Below are 23,026 nucleotides of genomic sequence, written 5' to 3'. Positions count from 1 at the left end.
GTCCCCCAGCGGGGAGGAGTGCTGCCTGTCTTATGCTTGCCTGTCTATAGGACCTAGCCGGGGGCCTGGCTTATAAGGCTGATATTTTAACAGTCAAAAGGAGCCTTTCTCATCCCCTCACCTGTGGCTAAGTACTCCCTGCAGGACCTTGCCTATGGACTTGAGTGGACCTGGGCGTTCAGCTGACCCAGCTGGGGTCTACTCTCCATGGTATCTGATGGAGTCACCTCCTCCCTTGGCAGGACGAGAAAACTGTAAAATTTCTCTGCCCCTTTATGTCCCGATGCACTTTGGAACTGAAGTACACTTTTCTGGAGTTAGTAGCGACTCACCTTCATGCATAACGATGCGTGTCAAATAGGAAAGACGTCCCTTTCTTTATATGGAACAGCGCTGTGTCACTTAGGGTAGCCCAGAAATAACTAAGATGTCTCTAAACCAGCCTGTGTTTGAGTCAGAAGCTTGACCTCATTCGAACATCCATGAACTTATTTCCATTCTTTCAAAATTATTCAGGATACAACGGTGACTTAAGTGGCCCCTTTCCATTTTTTGTTTCTTGAGAAGAGGTTGAGTTCTCTACCTTCTCTTCCAGTGAGAACACTTTATAACTGTATGCTTTTAAAAATGGTTGCTCTTGAGTAAAGATGGTTAAGGAACTCCTTGGGAAGAACAAAAATAAATGTAAAAAAAACCAGAAAAAACTTAGTGAATATAAGGACACCAGGGAGGGAGGGAGTTCAAGGCTGATGTGCTACTTATTTCCTATCCCCCAAAATGAAGAGAATGAGCCTTTACATCCAGTACCTTCATTTTTATGTGATGGGGACCCCAAATCAATCCTTTTAGCGGTAGATATGGGACATGCCGTTAGCTTTTCCAACAGCTTAGATCGGGTTTGATTTTTATTGCTCATCGTTCTAAGAATTCCAATGAGGAGAAAGCTCTCATGGGTACAGTAAATTTGCTTTCTCCCTTTATGTTTGTAGTTCATAGCAGCCTCCATTTTCCCTTTATTTTGAAAAGTACAAATGCCTTTAATCACATTAGGTGTGTTCCTTCTCCACGGAAGCCGGGGAAGAGGTTCCTTTCCTTTCTCCCATAGCTCCGTAATTGGAAATTTGGTAACTGTACTAAATTTTAAGTTTTGGCATTTGTATGGAACAGCCATCCATCTGCTGGCGAGATGCACTGCCCGGGGCTTTTTGAGAAATCCCTTAATAGTCCTAAACACTAATAATATTTATATACATTGAGATGAGACAAAATTTACAGCAGGCTTCTGGGGCTGACTCTGGGACTCTAACCCTGAATTTCCTGCATGTTCTCCCGCCTCCCAGAATCCTCGGGTTCTGCTGCGGCCAGGGGGTCTTCTGTCCCTGGAGCAGTCTCTTATTTACAGAGTTTGTCCTCCAGCAAACAAGTCACCTCTCCTTTCTCCTCCCCTCCCCATCACACCCCATTCTTACTCCCCTCCAGTCGTCGATATGTGTCATGCCATTTGGATCCCATACCATAAAGGAACCCCTTGATTTGTGATCCCTTTCAGAGGAATTGTTCTGCTTAAAAATAACAAGATTTCACCTAATTTAAGCTTTGCTGAAATTCCTTCTGAAGGAGCTCTCCTTGCTGAAACAAAAACCCTAATTCCCCAGCCTGTGTGCTGCTTGTGGCAAGAACTGACGGACCGTGTTTTCCACGTAACACACGCCTTTGAAAGGGTCTCGGGGGGACCACTGCCCAGAGATGCCGTTGCCATCGGAATGGAAAAATACTTTGTCAGGTTTGGGGGATTTCTTTTTCTTTCTCCTACTGGAGATGCCCAACATTTGCATGTGGGCATAGCTGATTCCCAACAAGAGCGCAGGGATTTTTTTTTTTCTATGCTTTTAAATGCTCTTGAGTTTTTAGTACTCTTTAATATTAATGCCTGACACTTAACGATTTTATATAGCATGTTATTTAAATTATAAGTGAGGGAAAGGGGGCTTGGCGAGCAGATAGTGGCCCCTGTTAATTTCTGTTGATGATCGCTGAGATTTTTCATCAATTTTCCCTTCCTCCAATCACAAAGCTCGGTGGTGGCCGATGGCTCTGAGTGAGGGGGTGCTTGTGCCAGCATTTGAGACTGTGAACACAGGGTTCTTCAGCCAGTTTCATGTTAACCACACGAATCTACGGGTCTGTTAATATTACAGAAACCTTGTTGGGGCCACATAACAAGGCTGTGTCTCTCCTCTCCCTCTTACCTGATCCCTCTTCTGGTCATGTTGCCCTCTGTGCAGCTCCCAGACAACCTTTCCAATATGAAAAGCTGCCTTTGTTGCTCTTCCCCTGCCAAAAATCTCTGGTGACGCCCATCACCCACCAGTTGGCGACTGGCCCCCTGCTATCTTCACGGGCACCCAGTCCTCCTGCCACAGCGACTAGATTACCTTTACGCACATTGACGTGTGATTTCCTCCGTGTTCTTCTTTATTCTTCTCCTCCTCGTCTTTCACCTTTCATCTCCAGCCTGAGCATCTCTTCAAAACCATCCCTGATGCCCAGGGCGTGCCATGAACCTGCACTCGACCCTGTACATCCCTGGCATATCGCCCATTCCTCGAGGACAGGGTCTGGCACGCAGGTGCGGGACGTTGCTGAATGAACACTTGCTAAATGCATCGACAGCCGGCGGTAAATGGACTTCTGTTCCCATTACTACTTTAAAAACCTGAACTAAAAAACACACAGTGTATTTGTTTCCTTAGATCTTGAGCCTTGAAGTTAACCTCCATACGGGATAGATTTGAAATTAGTCACGGAATCTATTTGATAATATTAGATGTGTTCAGGTATGAGATCTGATGGGAGACAATGTGCTCATGTGAGTGTGTGTGAGTGTGTGTGTGTCTGTGTGTGTCTGTGTTTGTGTACCTTTACTACAAATATGCTAGACTTGTAAATTCAAATTAGTGTCACCCTCCTCAAAATGATCACCCAAGTGGACAATATATGTATCACCACATTTTTACAACTCCTATCTATAACACCTACTTTTTCGGGGTGCTTAGAGATACTTATTCCTTGTTATTTATTGGGTAGCTTAGTTTCTGGAAATAGCCAGAAGTATTTGAGCAATTCTGGTAAACAGAAGTGATACAAACTAACAGGAATGGTTTTCTTCTTTGCTTGTAAGTAGCTCTGAAAGTCTGTCTCAGTTGGGTGTAATGAAAAGCAGGTACATATATAGGACAAAAATTTATTTCTCTCTTTAGAGAAAGCCAGGTGTAGAGGTAAGCAGAGGGTTAGCCTTTTGGCGGACCAAGATCCATTTATCTTACTCCATCTTCTTAGTGGGCTACCTCATGACCAAGATAGCTGCCAAAGCATGATGCATTGCTCCTGCATTCCAGCCGGCAAGGAGGAAGGGCACACGCACTGTTTTCAAGGCATCTTCCAGCAACTACCAACCAAAAAAGTTTTCTTATATCTCACTGGCTAGGACATACATCACTTCTAGCTACGAGAGAGGCTAGGAGATATAATATCTAGCTGGGTGGCCAAATGCCCAATTAAAAATCAAGGTTCTATTATCAAAGTAGATAAAAAGAATAAATAATGGAAAGCAATCTACGGTCTCTGCAAAAGGATAATTTCAAAGGAGAAACTTGCAAAATTATTTTAAGAAGCTTGACAGTATCATGAGAATATATCTGTTTTCTTCAGAGGTGACAGTGTTCATTTGAATGGCCAACTTCTGATGTTCGTTTTTAAATCCACCTTTCCACAGTAAAATAGGAACTCTTGGGTGTAGTTAGTGGGGTGTAAATTGGTAAAAACTTTCCAGAAGATAGTTTGACCTGGTGAGGTCAATTCTGGAAATTGATCCTAAGGAAATAATTAAGATTTCTCATGAAGATCGCAGTGTTCATTGTAATAATAAAATGTCAGGAGTAAACGAAATGTCTCATAGTAGGAGACAGGTTATAACTTACACTATACTGTGAGATGAAATGTAGCTGTTAAGTGATTATGGAATTCACGGTATATTTTTTTTAAAATATTTTATTTATTTATCAGAGAGAGAGAGGGGGAGAGAGCGAGCACAGGCAGACAGAATGGCAGGCAGAGGCAGGGGGAGAAGCAGGCTCCCTGCCGAGCAAGGAGCCCGATTTGGGAGCTGGGATCATGACCTGAGCCGAAGGCAGCTGCCCAACCAACTGAGCCACCCAGCCGTCCCGAATTCACGGTATATTATTTAAAAAAAAAAAAAAAAAAATTGGTTTCAGGATGGCTTGTTTCCTTTTTATAGATATTTATATGTACATGCTCATGCATAGAAAGGGACCTGGGGCCAGGTGCCTGGGCGGTTCAGTGGGTTAAGCCTCTGCCTTGGGCTCAAGTCATGATCTCAGGGGTCTGGGATCGAGCCCTGCATCAGCCTCTCTGCTTGGTGGGAAGCCTGCTTCCTCCTCTCTCTCTGCCTGCCTCTCTACCCACTTGTGATCTCTGTCTGTCAAATAAATAAATAAAATCTTTTTAAAAAGGGGAGGGGCCCTGGGGTGATCCACATGAAGGTATTGATAAAGGGGGTATTTGGGGCAGATGGATTAGATGTCCTATATATTTTCATTTATCTGTGATCTCTGATTTTTTTTAGCACATATTTTGTTTATAAGGAAAACAGTAATAGAATCTTCACTAAATAATATATGTCAGATTCAATAATATACATATTTAAATAATTTTGTGTAGTTTCCCAGCTCAAGAAAAAGTAGGAAACATATAATATAAACCAGATTTCCTATTTGATTTATACTTTATTTGCTAGTGAGGCTAACAGCCCCACAGAGTGTGATCATTACATTGTTGTTATGGAAATAAATGCCAGCTCATCTACTTGGGACATGAATTGTGGATCTCTGCTTTTGAGACACTGCTTCCAGTAAAGTTTTGGCAGAGTGGCTCAAAGGAGATGGTTTCCAATATGCTATGAGTGACTCTTCTGGGCTCAGAGACACTCTCCACCGCCCCCACCCTTTTTTTTTATTATTTGAGAATAACAATCAGACGCAGGGACTTGGTGTTATAATAAGTTAGGCTCTGGGAATAAGTTAATACCATCATTTTGGGGGAGCAAGAACTTTGACATAGAAACGGACACAAACTTTTTCTAAAGCCATTTTGTAAACCCAAATAGTATCACCTTTAATATTCCAGTTTCATCATTTTTAAAATAAACGATTTTTTGAATGATTTAAAAAATACTTGTAATAATATATGTAATAAAATAATTTTTTAAATAATCATTTCTTCACACTAAGGCTTTTCAAGGTATTTCATGGAACATGATCATAATGCAGAGGAACGATACATCATGCCTTTAGAAGGAATAATACGCCTTATTGTTCCCATTGGGCTACTGCATTATCATGTTGGCCTCAGGCAAAGCTCGCATATGGATATTACTACCCCTATTGTATAGATGTGAAAAGAGAGGGGTCAAGGTCAGAGGAGCTAATGACTCCTCAGGAGTACACAGAGAGTAAATAAGAGAGGCCGAACTCAAAACGCAGAGAATTTTCTCCCCGCCTTAATGAAAGTGTGACTGGGGTCTGTAAGACTGCCATTGCAAGTCTGCCGCGGGCTACAGAGCCCTGGGAAGCTCCGTGTGGGGATATTGTGGGTGGGTGGGCGGGCGGCGAGTGGGTGGTTGACTGTCCCTGGGGCGATCTGGTCCAGGGTGGCCGGTGACCCAGGACAAAGCAGGCCAGGCCTGGACGAGGCAGTCCGAACCCAACCTCGCAGTCTCCGCAGTCTCACCCGCTGTCCCCTCTGCCCCCACAGTGTGCCCGAGCGCGTGCGGGAAGCGCGCGTGCACCGAGAACAACGAGTGCTGTCACCCCGAGTGTTTGGGCAGCTGCAGCGCGCCCGACAACGACACGGCCTGCGTCGCCTGCAAGCATTACTACTACTCTGGCGTGTGCGTGCCCACCTGCCCGCCCAACACCTACCGCTTCGAGGGCTGGCGCTGCGTGGACCGCGACTTCTGCGCCAACATCCCCAATGCCGAGAGCAGCGACTCGGAGGGGTTCGTCATCCACAACGGCGAATGCATGCAGGAGTGCCCCTCTGGCTTCATCCGGAACGGCAGTCAGAGGTCAGTCATGCAGCCCCCCCCCATACCCCCCAATACTCCCAGCCACCTCCCAACAACTCCCCCCCCCTTCCCCTGCAACCACAAAATAAAATGCATTTGTTTTATATTGTGTCTTAGAAGTGTACTGCCAAGCCACTTGAAGTTAAGTACATGGCTTGCTGTGCTGGCCTAGGTACGTAGAGGTCACAGTCTCCCCTCCCCGCACTCACTGGGCTGCCTGCTAAGGAGGTGTGGGGTAGACCCCAGAGGACGGTACATTTAGGTTGTCCTATCCCTGGTGCCACCCAGCACCAGCTCTGGGAAGTCCTGGGGAGTGGTGGAGAGAAAACAAGCCCAGCCCCAAACAGCGTCCTTGAGGCAGGCCAGAGGGTCTATTAGCACAAACTCCATCCTGTGCCCGCCCTAGCTACCGTGAAGAGTAACCAGGAGCTTACAGTAACCTGTTTTCCATTAGCACCTGTTCCCCTCTCTCTCTCTTTTCCTCAACCGTGCCCGTCTCTCAGTTTTCTCTGCCTCTCTCGTTTTCTTTCCTGAACATTGAGACTTTGCTTGGGAAGCAAAGGCATTCTTTACAGCAAAAAGCATCCCTCTGGTGTATGTGGGCTGGGCTCCTGTAAATTTGTTGTTGGTTTATGTTTTGGAGAAGGCAGTAGTGGCGTTGTTATAAAATACGGAGCTAAAGCCCTGGAATCGAAAGACCAGAGGTTTGGGGTCGTTCTTCCCTCCTCTAGGTAGAGCAGAGAACTTTTAAGAAAGAATAGTTGTCGTGGGCCAAACGCTTCCTTCATCTTCAAACCAAAGATGAAACTTCCACTCTTTCCTAACATTAGACACAGAGCAACTTTCCATCTGTTGTCTTGTCTTTACTGTTATAATAGTAAAAATTATTCCGAATGCTTTGTAAAAGCGAAGTGTCCAAGGACTCCCAGAGGACTGTAAAGTATGCAAATACCACCCAGAATAAGTCTGCCGCATTTTACTCACAGTTTATTGGTAGCCTTAGAACTTACGAGGGCTTTCCCAGTACCCTGGGCCATGACTGGAACCCAGACGAGGCTCAGCCACGGCTCCTCCTGGGGGTGGGAGCAGAGATGGGTCAGCTAGTGCATGAATGGGGGTTGGTACTGTCTTTGTCCTGGGGATACACTGTCCTGTGATGTAGTGGGGGCCAGCAAGAGGGGACTGCTGTGCATTTCAGTGGTGTTTCTCCCATGGCGGTGCATTTTCAAAGACCTAAGCTGTTTTTTTCCCTACCCATTCTTATAGTCTGTTCAAAGCTACAGATCTATCTCTTCTGTTTTAAAACAAAACACCCTGAAGAAAGAATAAATACCCCTCTCAACCTTTAAGACCTATTTGACACTGAGTTTAAAATATTTATTTATTTATTTTTAAAGATTTCATTTATTTATTTGACAGACAGAGATCACAAGGAGGCAGAGAAGCGGGCAGAGAGAGAGAGGAGGAAGCAGGCTCCCTGCTCATCAGAGAGCCCGATGCGGGGCTCAATCCCAGGACCCTGGGATCATGACCTGAGTGGAAGGCAGAGGCTTTAACCCACTGAGCCACCCAGGCGCCCCTAAAATATTTATTAATACCGTTTGTACCCTCCCTGTATCCAAATGGATTCAAGGAAGCTTGCTCTATAAACACGTAATCAGAGCACTTCCTTAGAAAAACATTTTTAAAGGGCTAGATGATTCCTAAACATTTTAGCAAAGGTGTTTGGTTCAGAAATTGCTGTTTGAATAAAACATCGGGGAAAGCTAAACATACACTTGACATTACGACCCAGAAGTCACACTCGTGGACACTCCTCCCAGAGAAATGAAAATGTATGTCCACGTAACAACACGTCCACAAGTGTTCACGGCAGCTCTGTGCGTAATAGCCAAAGACAAAAGATAACTCAGGTGTTCTACCATAGAGAAATGGTTAGACAGACTATGGTACATCCACGCCGTGGACTATTAATCAGCCAGAAATAAAGAGCAAACTGTTGAAATACACAACGACTGGGGACAGATCTCAAGGACATTATGCTGTGTGGGGTGGGTGGGGGAGAAGGTGATCTCAAAAGGTCCTGTACTGTAGAACTCCATTTATATCACAGGCCCAAAATGACAACATTGCTGGGATGAAGGATAGATTAATAGTCAGGAGGCCGGAGTTTGGGATGTGAGGATAGGAGGTAGCTCTGTGGGAGATCTTCCTGAAGTATTTCTGAATCTTGACGGGGTAAAGATCACAAAAGGGATATAAGGTGACACGGAATTATGCATTCATTGTACCAGTGTTCATTTCCTGGTTTTGATCTTCCATGTATAGTAATATAAGATGTTGCCATCTGATATGCAGGGGGAAAGTATGCTTTGTAACTTTTTGTGAGTCTGTGTTTCAGGATAGAAAGGTTTTTTTTGTTTTTTTGTTTTTTTTAAAGAAGGAGGGTGGAGGCATTACATGGTGTGTAGATAAATTAGAATAAAAGACCAAAAAAAAAAAAAAAACGACAAAAAAAGTGGAGACAGGAAGCTGTTACCCATAGTGGAAATAAGAAGGTTGCGTATGATGTTCTAGAAAAGAGAAATCTCCCCTTCTGTGCTTGGCCCAGTTCCTTGGGAAACCTTGCCTAGCATTCTCCCCCTTCGAAGTAGGAAAAGAGCAGGGAAGTTTTGTTTACCTGTAAGTTTATAAACAAAACAAATCCCTGCATCTCTGCCTTAGATAGGCAGTAAGGTTTCATTAAAACAAAACAACACAAAAGCGTTCATGTAAGCTAACACAGTTTCCTTCAACGTTTTTTATTTATCTTCTCAAAGTTTAAAAGATCATTTAAGAACAATAATGGCAATACACCTGGCTCTCCAATACGCCGTCCTATTTATTTTACATGCACACACACACACATACACACCCAATAAGGTGGTAGCCTTTGGTTTGGAAATCAACCTAGCTTTGATCTTATGTCTGTAGTCCAGCGGCCAGAGTAGCGTTGTGTCCACAATTTCGTAAATGAATGGTAGATAAGCAGGAGAATGCCGATCTTGCTCCCTGATCCCTGACTCCTGGCCGTCCTGCAGCATGTGTGGGATCGCACTGGAAACGGGAGTTTATTACAGAGTAACGGAAGTTCTTGCTTTCAGCGCACATGCCGCGAAAACAACATTCCAATCAATTTACGAGTTTCTGCAAAAACACTGTCAAGAAATAACTTCAGTTGTACATTAGCAAGAAAATTAGGGCTGTGTGTTCTTCCCCACGCATTTTGGAATTCCTTGCTAGGTTTTGCTGGGATGCCTTGACTGCAAGAGTGAAACGCAGAGACATCACGGTCCCTTTCCCGGTCCTTGTCCAGTCTCCCAGCTTCTCCCCCAGGGTGTGCCGGGCAAGGCGGCATTAGAGAGCGGCCCCGCTTTTCCTTGGGAGCCACCACTGTGTCCTTTCTTCAAGGATGTTTCTCCCACATGGAACCAGCTGGCTCCCCAGCCGACAGCCTCTGATACACACATGCCTCAAGGATGCATCACATATTTTGTCTGGAAACAAGAGGCACGCTTTTCCTTTGTAGGCACTTTCTTCTTTTGGTTGCAGTTTGAAGGCTGGGTGGCTTTGGGATGAGATACGGTGTGCTCACTTGAACCCTTCCCAACATTTGTCTTTGGTAATGTGTACCGCACAAATAACTTAGAATAAAAGAGTGTCTTCGTGATTTTTTTTTTCTTTAACTCAAGAAGCCTGACTCAGTTTTCCGTGGTTTGGGTTGATTTTTTATCTTCACCAGCATGTACTGCATACCTTGTGAAGGTCCTTGCCCCAAGGTCTGCGAGGAAGAAAAGAAAACAAAGACCATTGATTCGGTTACCTCTGCTCAGATGCTCCAAGGATGCACCATCTTCAAGGGAAATTTGCTCATTAATATCCGCCGAGGCAGTAAGTATCCCGTTCCCCTCGAAAGAGGTGGCCGGACCGCTTGGTTTTCTTTTGTTGACTTGCTGTTCCATCCCCTCCGTGACTCACACCTGAAACCTGGGCCTGGAAAAAACAGCATGGGGCATAAGCCTCGTGCTCACTGTGTCTTTTTTCGAGTTTCCCTCAAGGATTAAAAAAAGAAAAAAGAAAAAACCAGATTGAAAGGCAGTCTATTTTGCAGCTCTTGGCTGGGCATTTATTCACGCCCAGGATCATGGCTCATCTTTCCATGAGGCCCATCTCATGCAGGAGATGCACATCCCAGCACACACCAGCCCCAGAAGAGGCTGGGGGATCAAAAGTGTTATTCAGCAGCCTCCAGCTGGAGCCAGAGCCACACGGCTTCAAGCCCAAAGAGGTCTGGTTACCTGGGAGGTGTTGAGGAGACTGTGCAAAGGGAAGAAGTTAATGATACCCCTTTAAAATTTTATTAAGTCCAAAGAGTGGTTAATCTCCAAATTTACTTTGGAGAGCAAAAATAAAATAAAATAAAAATAAAATACTAGGGTGTGTCATCCCGTATTTAAAGCTTCGATCCTCACCCCTGTAGGATCACCGTCATTTGTAGTCGACGGCGTTCCTGGTGATTGCATGTGTGCAAAAACATTACTCGTGGACTTATTCCGTGATCTTTTCACTTCTGATCTTTAACTGACAATGGCTTCCTAGATTTAAATTCTCCACCACTGGGACCACTCAGTCAAGGGATCTATGATAGTTTCATAATCTAGAATAAAAATCATAAGAAGACCTTGAGGTTGAAAGGATTTTTTCCCCCCCTAAATCCTTTTGTGGATAGATTTTTGCAGGTTGATTCGGGTGGGGTGGGAAACGGCTGATTGATTTATTCTGTGGATTTACTTCTCCTTAGTACTGTTTGTTCGGTGAGCAAACTGAGCTCTTACGGCTTAGAAATGGCAGAAACCCGTTTGCGCTCAGTCCTTTTGGATCATTTGGTTCTCCTCATTTTCCTGAAATAACTTTGCTTCCACGTGGCTAGAATTCTCTTACCCTCATGGTGCTTCTAAAGTTTTGTTCCTGGGGCACCTGGGTGGCTCAGTGGGTTAAACATCGCGACTCGATCTCAGCTCATGTCTTGATCTCAAGGTCATGAGTTTGAGCCTAGTGTTAGGCTGTGGGGCCAAATAAATAAATAAATAATGAGGTTTTACTTCCTTTTGTTCTTACTAGATTTCTTAATTTTTGCAAAGATGCTCTCATTCCTAGAACATACCCTTTAAGCACCTAAACCTTTTTTTTCTTTTAAATTTTCATATTCTGAAGGTAAGAATTAAATCCATGAAGGGGTGGAATTAAGAAAGAATAAGTACATATTCATGCATGGTGATGCAATGTGTCTTCCGGTGTATGTCCAATGGAAGAAATCACCTGGATACAGAGGAATAAGACATCTCACTGGAAAGGGCATCCCCAGCCTCGACACAAGACAGGCATCCATCCTACCCTGCATTTAAAGTTCGGGGTCTTTTTCTTGAAATATCCACCACAGACAACTTCTAGTGTTTGTAATTTGAATTTCTCCTAGAAAACCATTAAACTCTATAGTAAGCATAGACCCCAGCCCTCCAAGACAAGATCTATAATAATAATAACCCCCCAAGATCGTTATTGTTTTATTTTTATCAATTCAAAGCAAAGTAGAACCTCTCATTAAGCCATCAACAAATCATGTGCAATAAAATCCCATTAGTTGGACCATACCCAACTGATTATAGTATCTATTGTAATTTTGGCATAAGTTGAACCAAAGTTGATGCCCCCCCTTTTTCTTTAAACTATGAGGAAAAGACAGGCTAAATAGGATGATGGAAAATACAGTGTGTATAGATTACATTGTTTTCACACACATAGTAGTAGCAACTATTTCTCAAACTGTCCTCTCATTATGAGAATCAGATGTGTGCATTATAGAAAACTCAGAAGCCCAGAAACAAATTTTGAAAAATCACCAGCAAATAACCTGGTGTGTTAATATTTTGGTGTGTTTTCTCCTAGTCTTAGTAAGACGGACTCTTTAAATATAGATCCCTGTATCTTAGGAACTGGAAATGCAGCAAAGGCAGTTCCTAATGAGACTGAGAAAATGTTGTTTATTCAGTCATGCCCTTGTACTGTGGAGGCAGTGCTGTCTGTTGACAGAGTGTATTAAAAGACGTTCCCTAGATTTGTCAGCCTTAGCTAATTGGCAGTCTGGTATTTATGATTTTACATTCGGTTAATCAGCCTGGGAGCTACAGTACCCGGCCTTCTAGAAAGTATCCTTCCCCTGCCTCAGAGGGGGGGGCCCTGTACCAGGAGAGGTCGTTGAAAGTCAAGGCCAGGGAGGTACATTTTTGACAAGAATGGTGGGCCCTGTGCCAGCAACCTGAGTCTCTCAGAGGCACCAAGACCCGCCACGGAATCATTCTCCTGATGTGTTGGCGAGAAACCAAGTGGGTCATCCTCACATGACGTGAACGCTCACTAATACGGCCCCCTCCTCTCACAGATAACATTGCCTCAGAACTGGAGAACTTCATGGGGCTCATTGAGGTGGTGACAGGCTACGTGAAGATCCGCCATTCTCATGCCTTGGTCTCCTTGTCCTTCCTAAAAAACCTTCGCCAGATCTTAGGAGAGGAGCAGCTTGAGGGGTAAGTGTGCCAGATTTCATGGGCTGACGTGCTCCTATTACAAACTAAGTCGCATGCTTTCAAAACTCCACGTTACTAAGGTGAGGACTCTTTCTTATTACAAACATGAAAGGAGGAAGCCAAGGGAAGGCCGCTGCCCCTGCGTGATGGCCCGCCCTGTCGGGCAGAGTCCCGTGCAGCCAAGATTCTCCATCCTTGGGATATTGCTGCTCTGGAAAATGGCATGGTGACCTGTCAGTCAAGGGCTGTGTATCTGATGTGACTGTGGAAAGAGCAGAAAGGAGTGCTTTGGGGGACCCTCTGTGTCAAGAACAACAGGAATGGGTCTCAGATGCTTAGCCCTCTGTGAAATCATCATTGATATGGCTCTTATCCCCAGAATGCTATACTATATAAAATCATTCCATCTTTTAAAATACAGAAGTGCCTGGGTGACTTAGTCAGTTGAGCATCTGACTCTTAATTTCAGCTCAGGTTGTGATCTCAGGGTCATAGGATCAAGCCCCACATCAGGCTCCTCACTGAACACGGGTTCTGCTTGTCCCTCTCCCTCTGCTCCTCCCCATCCCCCTTCTCTCTCAAATAAGTAAATAAATAAAATCTTTTAAAAAGAAAGAAAAGAGAAGAAAATACAGTTGACCCTTGAACAACATGTTTTGAATTGTGCGGGTCTACTTAGGCACAGTTTGGTTTGGTTTGGTTTGGATAAATACGGTATAGGACTGTAAATGTATTTTCCTTATTTTTTTTTTAAATAATATTTTCTCCAGCTGACTTCATTGTAAGAATGCGGTATAACATACAAAATACACGTTAGTCAGCTGTTACGTAAGACTCATGGTCAGCAGTGGACTCTTAGTAGTTAAGTCTGGAGGATGTCAACAATGCTGTGTCAGTTGGCGATTGTGCAGAGTGTCCCCACCCAAACTCCCACGTTATGGGGTAAACTGCATATTGGCATGGAAGAGATTTGGAGGAGTATGGATAGTTCATTTTGTTATAAAAGAAATCCTAATGGAGAAAACTATTTAATTGATGAGCCTGTCGGATTTGCACACTGGTAGAATTATTGCCTTCTGGAGAGATGAACTTCATGATAGGGGTTTTAAACTAACCAGAGGCTTTTCAGCACAGGATAGATAAGAGCTGGTGCTTGTTGCTGTAGTTTCTGTCCAGCAGTTGTCCTCTGGGTACCTCGCATATATACCTTTCTCTTCATGCTCCCTTTAAATACAGCTCTTGCCTGGCTTTCAGCTTTCAAATAAAAGCAGACATCCATTAATGAGCGAATTCCTTCCAAAGAGAATTTGGGGAAATAATTTAGGAAAGAAACAGGTGGGAAGGTCATGGGAAAGGTTGTCCTTGCTGATTTATCTTCCCCGACTGGGTAAAGTTACCCCATAAGGGTTTCTTTACAGTCTCCCTACTTTTCTCAGACTAACTCTTGTTGGTCGGTCTCAAATCCTTAAAATTTCATCCTCTGATACAGCTGAAGAGCGAGGGCAGCTCTTCATTCCGTCCTTGAAAAGCACACTGTCCTCCCCACTGGGAACACTGATTCTCTAGGAAGAAAATTTTTTTCTCCTTGCAAATCTGGGGAGGCTGCCACCATGCCCAGTCCCTGAGTATCACAAGTCACTTAACATGGATGGCATGCTGAGGCTCTGCATTTTGAGATGCTGGTTCTCATTTGTTGTATTAAATTTTAAAGAGGATATTAGCATGGTTTTTTTCCCCTCTCTCTAGGTAGGTTTGTTTCTGGAATCCCTCCTGTTGGAAAATACTTTGGAGGGGGGCAGGTCAGGATCTGCAACTTTTCCTGCTACTTAACGATACTCTTTTTCTTTTTCTAGGCTGAACAAGTGATAGACATAGAGGGGAAAACTGGAAGGAGAATTTAAAAAATTTTTTAAGATTTTATTTATTTATTTGAGAGAAATAGAGGGGAAGGCAGGAGCAGAGCGGGAGGGAGAGAATCTCCAGCAGACTCCGCATTGAGCCCAGAGCCCATATCAGGGCTCGATCTCGCAACCCTGAGATCATGACCTGAGCTGAAACCAAGAATCCCATGCTTCGACTGAGCCACCCAGTCACCCCAAGAATTTAATTTTTATGAAGAATTATTACATGATGGGATTACCTCTTAGCCATGGGTTAACTGAAGGTATTACGCCCTTATATGGAGCTGAGAACTAAGACTAGACTTTTATTTGCACGGATATTTAAGGTACATTTCTCATCATCTAAAGCTTGAATAAAACTGGATGTCCCAATTGGGAACACTTTAAGGATGCTTGCCATTGCTCAGGTGTTTGGAACTTCTCCAAGCTCAAGTACACTCCAGGCCCCTGCCCTGCCATGAACATTTTAGATGACTAGGGAGGGCAAATGGGCCTTAGGTTTTCATACCCTGCTGCTGATCAGGGCCCTGCAGCTCTGAGGATACTGTCCTGCCAGCCTATCCCTCCCACATGCTCTATGTTTAGCTGGGGTGCTGAAGAATCTTGCTTGTCTGGATGGGAGTTGGGTTCTCTCACCTCCCTTCCTTACCCAGGATTAAAAGAGGTAAAGGCCATTCTCACTTGTGACGAACACCCCCACAGTTCTTTGGATCGGAGGTGACCAGTAGCAACAACTCCATTCTTTGTTGTGCATCCTCAGACTCAGGAAAGACACTAAGTCCCAGCCCTTGACCAGCTCTCCTCACTCCTGTCAGAGTGAGGAGAGAGAAGCAGAGAAGTCAGAGAGAAGCAGAGAAGAAAGGAATAAGATAGATTCAGGCCAACAACAATGCAAAGCAGAACTTGCAGGGAGCTACGAAGGAATGAAAAGGAATGTGCCATGGGCATGAAGAGAGACAGAGAATCTGATTAAGAAGATCCTACAGGGGGCGCCTGGGTGGCTCAGTGGGTTAAGCATCTGCCTTCGGCTCAGGTCATGATCTCAGGGTCCTGGGATTGAGCCCCGAATCGGGCTCTCTGCTCAGTGGGGAGCCTGTTTCCTCCTCTCTCTCTCTCTCTCTCTGCCTGCCTCTCTGCCTACTTGTGATTTCTCCCTCTCTCTCTCTGTCAAATAAATAAAATCTTAAAAAAACAAAACAAACAAACAAAAAAACAAAAAAACAAAAAAACAACCCCACAGGCTTTCAAGAAGAGATAGCATTTGAGATGGGCCTTGAAGGGTTTCCAGAAGCACTCAGAAAGCGTAGGGTGAAGAAGGCAGTTCAGGATAGGGCAATAAGAGCAAAAGCAGCGAGTTGGGGCATCCTGGGACCTGTTTGGCAAATAATGCTGGAGAGGTAAGTGGTATTAGAATTACGTAAGGTGTTATGCACCCGGGTGTGGAGGTTATAATTTAGGTAAGCAGTGGAATGCAGTCAAGGCTTTGAGCTGCGGGAGTGTTAGCAGAGCCACCTGGACATTTCATTTCTGTGCGTCTTTGGTTTAAACCAAGATAACTTTTATCCCAGTGGTTCCCAGACTCTGAAGTTAGAACCATCTTGGGTGGGGCCGGGTTATAAAAAAAATTAAAAAAAAAAGTCCCAATAACCCAAAATGCACTCCCAGTTCAGTCAGAATGTCTGGGGGCAGGATCCAGGCATCACTGATTTTTCTTAAAAATCCAAAGTAGTTTCACTGTGTAGCCAAGATTAAATACCACTGCTGTGTCCCATTATTTCTTCTTCTTGTATGTGAATCCCCAAAGCTCTTTCCCTTTTTTCCTAGATATTTAATTGTCACACTATTGCCTTTAAATACTGTCTTTCTTATCTTCTATAGGCAATGAAAACGTAAGTAAGTGTCTCCATTTGGTTCAGTAGGATGGAAGTCTTAGAACATTTTGTTTGATGGGGAATTCAAAGTGCTGGGTTCCTTGGCATCTGACCACCTTGGCTTTTCAAACGGGAACTGGGACCTGCCTCCAAGTCCCCTGGGCAGCCCAGACCCCTGAGTCACGTCCAGAGCATGACATTCAAGCACTATAGCTAGAGTAGAGCTCTAGTCTATATCCAGAGCAAGCCGACTTTGTAATCGAATTTCCAGGGTGGTGAAAGAGGTAGGCAGAATCACGTTCCAACGTTCCGGTGGCTGGAGAATGGGCCCCAGACGGCATCAGGCGGTCATCAGTTTGTCCATAAGAACTAAGACATCCAAGGGCGCCTGGGTGGCTCAGTGGGTTAAAGCCTCTGCCTTCGGCTCAGGTCACAATCCCAGGGTCCTGGGATCGAGCCCTGCATCGGGCTCTCTGCTCAGCAGGGAACCTGCTTCCTCCTCTCTCTCTGCCTGCCTCTCTGCCTACTTGTGAACTCTGTCTGTCAAATAAATAAATAAAATCTTAAAAAAAAAAAAAAAAGAACTAAGACATCTGGGTTCCCTAGAGGATGTCACTCATTCTGTGTAATGTAATGTGTTTCTAGACATTAAGAAAATCCAGGTTTTTCTGCTGTTTAGGGAGGAAGTGGATTTTGTAATACACATGTATAAGATTTCTAGAAAATGACTCATTTTTTTTTTTTTTAAAGATTTTATTTATTTATCAGAGAGAGAGAGGGGGAGAGAGCGAACACAGGCAGACAGAATGGCAGGCAGAGGCAGAGGGAGAAGCAGGCTCCCCGCTGAGCAAGGAGCCCGATGTGGGACTCGATCCCAGGACGCTGGGATCATGACCTGAGCCGAAGGCAGCTGCTTAACCAACTGAGCCACCCAGGCGTCCCGAAAATGACTCATTTTTAAGCCCTCGAATAGAAAACCGGATATTTCTGTTATCTGGACAGTTCCTTGAGGTGAACAACCTTGAAGTGAACCCTTCTTAGGGCATTAGATAAAGAAAGAGGTAAAATTTCGGATTCTTTGGTACCACCAAGGATCATTGCCCCAAAAGCCTAAAAGCAGATAGAGGTAATAGGGTTCTAAGACTTGAAATTCTTGGGTACATTTGGGCATCTCTACACTTATGACCGCAGCCCTTGACTTTGCAACACTTGGTGTTTCATTCTATCTTCCTGCAACTCTAAGATTATGTTGCAACAGAGCTGCGTGTTAATACTTCCCTGGGACTTTTAAAAAGACTCAACCATGTGACTCAGCATTTCCAGGCTCTACCCAATATCTTCCCAAGAGAAATGAAAACATGCCCACGCAAGACTTGAATGTGAATGTTCATAACAATATTATCCACCCGAGCCCCCTCCTGCTCCCCCCACCAAAAAAACCCACAGGAAACAATCCAGATATCCATCAACAGATGAATGGATCAACAGAATGTGGTACAATGGAATAGTACTGCGACAATGATGTAACAGCACAGGTGAACCTCAGAAACATTAAGCTAAATGGAAAAAAGCCAATGCAAAAGGCTGCACATAGTATGATTCCATTAGTTTCTAGCAAAAGCAGGACTACGGAGACAGAAAGCAGATTGGCGAGGGCTGGGGGCAGGAGTAGAGCCTGACCACCATGAGCAGCGAGGGAACCTTGACATCGTGGAAATGTTCAGAAACTGCATAGTGGTGCTGATGGGACAGCTGGATGTATTTACTAAAGCTCATGGCTCTGTATCCTTAGGGTGGGTACAATTTTTACTAGGTAAATTATACTTCGGTTAAGCTATTTGGAAAACCCTCAAAGAGGAAACATTTTCTGAGTTTCTCTTTGGTACCCGGTGCCACTTGAATATAAATCCCCAGCCTCGCCGAACCCCCAAGGCCGGTGTAAATATTGGATTTGAAGGAGATTGGACGTGGTGTGAGCATCTGCGAAAAAGCCAAATCCTGGATCTGTTGCAGATTGCTAGGATGCTGGAGAGAGCCCTGTGTGCTGGCTTCTGATGCCCCCTAGAGACAGCCGGAAAGAGTCCATGCTTTCTCCTCTGAGAAGCGAAAGGAAGTCATCAGTTGTGTTATTTGCAGATCTTTTTGTTGTTGTTGTTTTTTCCGGTTTGTCAGTAAGGACTGAAGGGGAGTGAGGTGAGGGGGTTGGGATATCCCTTCCTAACCCCGTCTTCTGGACTCCTAGCCTTCCACTACCACTGCTCCTGGGCTGGGAGAAGCCAAATAAATATGTTGTCTAGCGTTGTTGCTTTAGTAAGTGGTGGAGATGTCACCCGGACCCTGATCTTTGGATTTGCAAAAACGATGCTCCAAACCCCCGCCCCGGGGTCATCTTCTGTGCAACGTGCCAGTGTCCAGAACTTTCGCTTTCCTCTGCTTCCACATCCTTCCTGCCCTTCATCAGAGCAGATGGGGAGGTGGGTGGTGGTTGATAAATCAGAGGTAAGACAACCCCAAGCCTGGAGCCATCCGTAAAACACCTCTGCATATAGTGTACAACACGATCCAGAAGATCGACACAGATAACATACAGATATCCTCACGGAAATGACTGACCGCTTTCAACCTACCTCAGTCGGTCTACATCCCATCAGACGCCCCCCCCCACCCCACCCCAAGCACAGAAACAAACATCTTTGGCCGCACTAAGAAGGCTGCGAGTCAGAATACCAAGATCTGTAAAACCCAGGCATCTGTGTAAGCTACAGAAAAAATAAACAAGTTCATTTTTTAAAAATATTTTCTGAATGTAAAGGCAGGAAGTTTAGGAACAATTAGGAAATCACATTTACTGAGCAACTGACTTATATAGTCATTTCCTTTAGGAGACAATGAGAAGGTGTGCGCGCGTGTGTGTGTGTGTGTGTGTGTGTGTGTGTGTGTAAAATGTTCAGACAGGTTTCTGCCTTTTGCCATCTCTTAATTGTCACCTGATCATGGAAGGGGAATTTGGGAGGAGCTAGGCCCCAACCTGGGGTTGGAAAATCAAGAGCAGCATTGACAGGCAGCCCATGAATGGCTTGGTTATCATTCTGATGAGAGTTTTATTTTTGTTTTTCTGTCGCTCACAAAGGCTCCATAATGCCTGGGTTTTATTGATACTGGTATCCTGGCTCCAGGCCTTCTCCGCGTTGTAAAAAAAATGTTTGTATTTACTGTAAAAAGATAATATTCCTTTTCAAAGTGATTAATCACACACATAGAATTTCAGTGGGCCCGCCATTCATTTGTCAAACTCCTGATTTATAATTCATGCTTCCTCCCATGGGAAGAAGCATGTTTTGTTCAGGAGGTATTTTCAGCGAGGTTTCTGTTCCCTGCCGGCGAGATCCGTCTACTAAAAAGAAGCCTCGTTCTGTGTTGAGAGACAGAGGTTTGACCAGGTTAATGCCTTTCCTTCCGGCCTAGAGGTTTCTGCACTGACAAGGAGGTTTCGTCTCCTGGGAGCCAGCTGAGGATGCTGGGAGCAGCCAGACCTTGGTCCTGGCACTACAGAGTGTCCTTGAGAGCTGGACGTATCCGTGGACAAGAATGGGCCTACCTAGGAGGCCTCTGGTTTCTACCCGCAAACCCCACCTTCGGTCGTCTGACGACCCAGTCACCCAGCATCAGCGACAGCCTGGCACCGGGGGAGCAAGGAGATGTGGGTGGCGACTGTTCCCTAGGGACAGCAGGTCTCACCTTGCCATGTCCCAGCGTTTCCCACCTGCATACCTGGGCTTGTGTTGCATATCCCAAGGATGTGCACAGTGTCTGAGGCTCCTTTTCCAGTGGATGTATGTGTCAGGGAGTGAGCTCTTCCAGAGAGGAAAGTATCTGTCAATTCAAGTTTTTGCCACCTGCTTTGGTGACCTTGAATGTGTCCAGCCAGGGTGGGTCAGTGAGAAGGCTCATGTGGTTTCAGAGGTGCTGCCCTTGGACTCCCTCTGCCCACTGAACCATGTGCAGGCAGGGCTCCCACTCTCACCCCCTGCACATCTGTGCACGGGGCCCAGTGCCTCTGGAGGGCCTGGGCTCGGGCTGATGGGACAGCGTCCCCCTCAGCTCTGTGACTCCTCTCGGGCATTAGGGTTTTAGACTCGTAAGACAAACAGGGAGCTCAGGTGCTCATAACCCTTGTTGTTCTGTGAGTGTGTGTTCATGCCCCTGTCCCTCCAAGGAAACCAGCTGGAGGGCTACAGAGAGCACTAAGAGCCTGTGGCTACGTGGCTCATTAATGACCTTTGCAATCCTGGACCCTCGTCTCTGAACTCCCTGGGGAGTTCCCAGGCAGGTGTCACAAGTCGGCTAGAACCAAGTTCTAATAACCAAGTTATTAGAACCATAACTTCTGCTTTCTTCTTAATGAGACTCAGGCTGGGGTTGACCGAGCGGGTAGAGGTGCTGGTGTGATATGTGCAAGGAAACCCATCAGGCCCCCATGGACACAGCCTCTGGGACAGAAGGGTGCTCTGGACTTCTGTCCCAGCTCTCCTGGCTTTGGAAAGCGGGCCATCCTCTCTTCTCTGCAGCTTGTGTGTTGGATCGTTCAGTGGATGTTAACAGTAGCTCAGAGTGCTCCACCCATTCCTAGACTCCATTCTGCATGAAGTGCTTGAGTGAGCTCCAGAAAGCCTGAGGCTGGGGACCAGGAGGGGGACAGGAAGGATTCAAGGTCCGTGGGGAGTAGACCTTTTATCACGGAGGACTTGGATGGACAGGATCGTCCTGCCTACCTAGAGAAAGAGGTATACAGCCTGGATCCTTCTCTGGACCCTGCAGCTGTAGCTGTCTATGCTCCCCCCCCCGGAGGATGGATTTCTCTCTGGGCAGCCGGAGATCGCTGTTGCAGATTCTGGCTATCCTTCTGTTTTTCCTTCAGTCGACAGGTGGAGCTTCTGCTTCTGCTTCTGTGTCCTCCCCGCCTAGGGGCAGGACCGTATCTCACTTGGTCAGCTTATTGCTGACCAACAGCCCCTTGTTGGTGCCCACCACCTGTTAGCCCAGTGCCCCTCCAAGTGCGATCCCAGTACCAGTCGTGCTAGCATCACGTGAGTGCAGGTTGGCAATGCAGATTCCTGGCCCAGCCAGCCCTACTAATGAGAAACTCTGGGAAGGGGGCCCAGCCATCCAAAAACAAGCCTTGTGCACACTAACCTGGGAGTGTTGGTCACTGAGTCACTGCTGCCTGGATTGGGGGAGGTGACGGGGCACAAAGGCACTGCCCAAAGGGGGCTCTCTTCCCTCACCTTTTCTAAGGACTGTGGTTGAAGCTTTTTAGGATGGGGTGAATCTGGAGGAGGGAGCTGGCCCAGCGCTGGTCCACTACCGGGTCTGTATCCCTGCCCCGGTCTGTCTCCTAGCCCACCATAGGCCGCGGATGGCACAGATGGGATTTACCCCCAAGGATAACAGCAGACTCTCCAGCAAATATGTAAGCCGTTCCGGTTGAGTAGCTGAGCATATCTGTTCTCCCATGGACTGATTTCAAGTTCGTTATACATACTCTGCTCTGAGAGAAATACCCAAAGGCATTTCTCCGGAATGATTCCAGTAATATCCTCTGGTGTGAGAGGCATTATTTGTTGGTAATAGAGGTCCTAAAATTAATTAGTGTCTTATCGATTTCAATATGCTGTCCTTGAGTCATGCTGTTGCTATTGTTAACAGTAACTGTCCACTCTCACACACTATTAATAACTAAATCTCTTTTTGGCAAAGGCAGCGTGTTGCGGAGCCCCGTGCCGAGGAGGACCAGCGGGGGGTGGCCGGCGGGCAGGAGGGGGCACTGGGAAAGGGCCAGAACATTCACGGGGATTTCTGTGCTTCCAGGAACTACTCCTTCTATGTCCTCGACAACCAGAACTTGCAGCAGCTGTGGGACTGGGACCATCGCAACCTGACCATCAAAGCTGGGAAGATGTACTTTGCTTTCAATCCCAAATTGTGCGTGTCCGAGATTTACCGCATGGAGGAGGTGACGGGGACAAAAGGACGCCAGAGCAAAGGGGACATAAACACCAGGAACAACGGAGAACGAGCCTCTTGTGAGTGGCCCCAGCAGCGGTGATAAAGTCAGCCCCTCTGCTGATCTGCAGCGATGGCCGGCTCCCTGGGTGGCTTCCCCGCTTGCCTCACTTGGGGCGGGGGGCGGGGGGAGGACACAGGGCCTCCTGAGCCAGCACTTTGCTCCGCTGTATGTGTATCTTCAGAGCCAGTAGTGAGGCTGATTCATGATAGATTCTTATTTGTCAGTGTCCCTTAGCTTCTCTAGGAGTGTGCTGAACATTTAGAAATGGGCTCCTGCTCAAAGGGAGTATTTTATGGAAGTGCCTTACATGGACCCCTGGGTGGCTCCGTCGGTTTAGCGGCTGCCCCTGGCTCAGGTCATGATCCCAGGGTCCTGGGATCAAATCCCGAATTGGGCTCCCTGCTCAATGGGGAGCCTGC

The 23,026-nt window shown here is 45.9% G+C and overlaps 1 protein-coding gene across 1 annotated transcript in view; it reads left to right on the top strand.

Moving 5' to 3' along the window:
- Positions 1-23,026, top strand: part of IGF1R (insulin like growth factor 1 receptor) — a 299,110-nt gene that overhangs the window by 223,372 nt on the left and 52,712 nt on the right. The window contains exons 3-6 of the mRNA XM_059180118.1: positions 5,833-6,145; positions 9,927-10,075; positions 12,624-12,768; positions 22,409-22,623. Of these exons, the coding sequence (XP_059036101.1) occupies positions 5,833-6,145; positions 9,927-10,075; positions 12,624-12,768; positions 22,409-22,623 (822 nt within the window). The remainder of the gene's footprint in view (positions 1-5,832; positions 6,146-9,926; positions 10,076-12,623; positions 12,769-22,408; positions 22,624-23,026) is intronic.

Source organism: Mustela lutreola, chromosome 7, assembly GCF_030435805.1.
Source record: "Mustela lutreola isolate mMusLut2 chromosome 7, mMusLut2.pri, whole genome shotgun sequence".
In the NCBI taxonomy this organism is placed as follows: Eukaryota; Metazoa; Chordata; class Mammalia; order Carnivora; family Mustelidae; genus Mustela; species Mustela lutreola.
The sequence above is the reverse complement of the archived record's forward strand: the minus strand, read 5'-3'. Positions and strand labels throughout refer to the sequence as shown.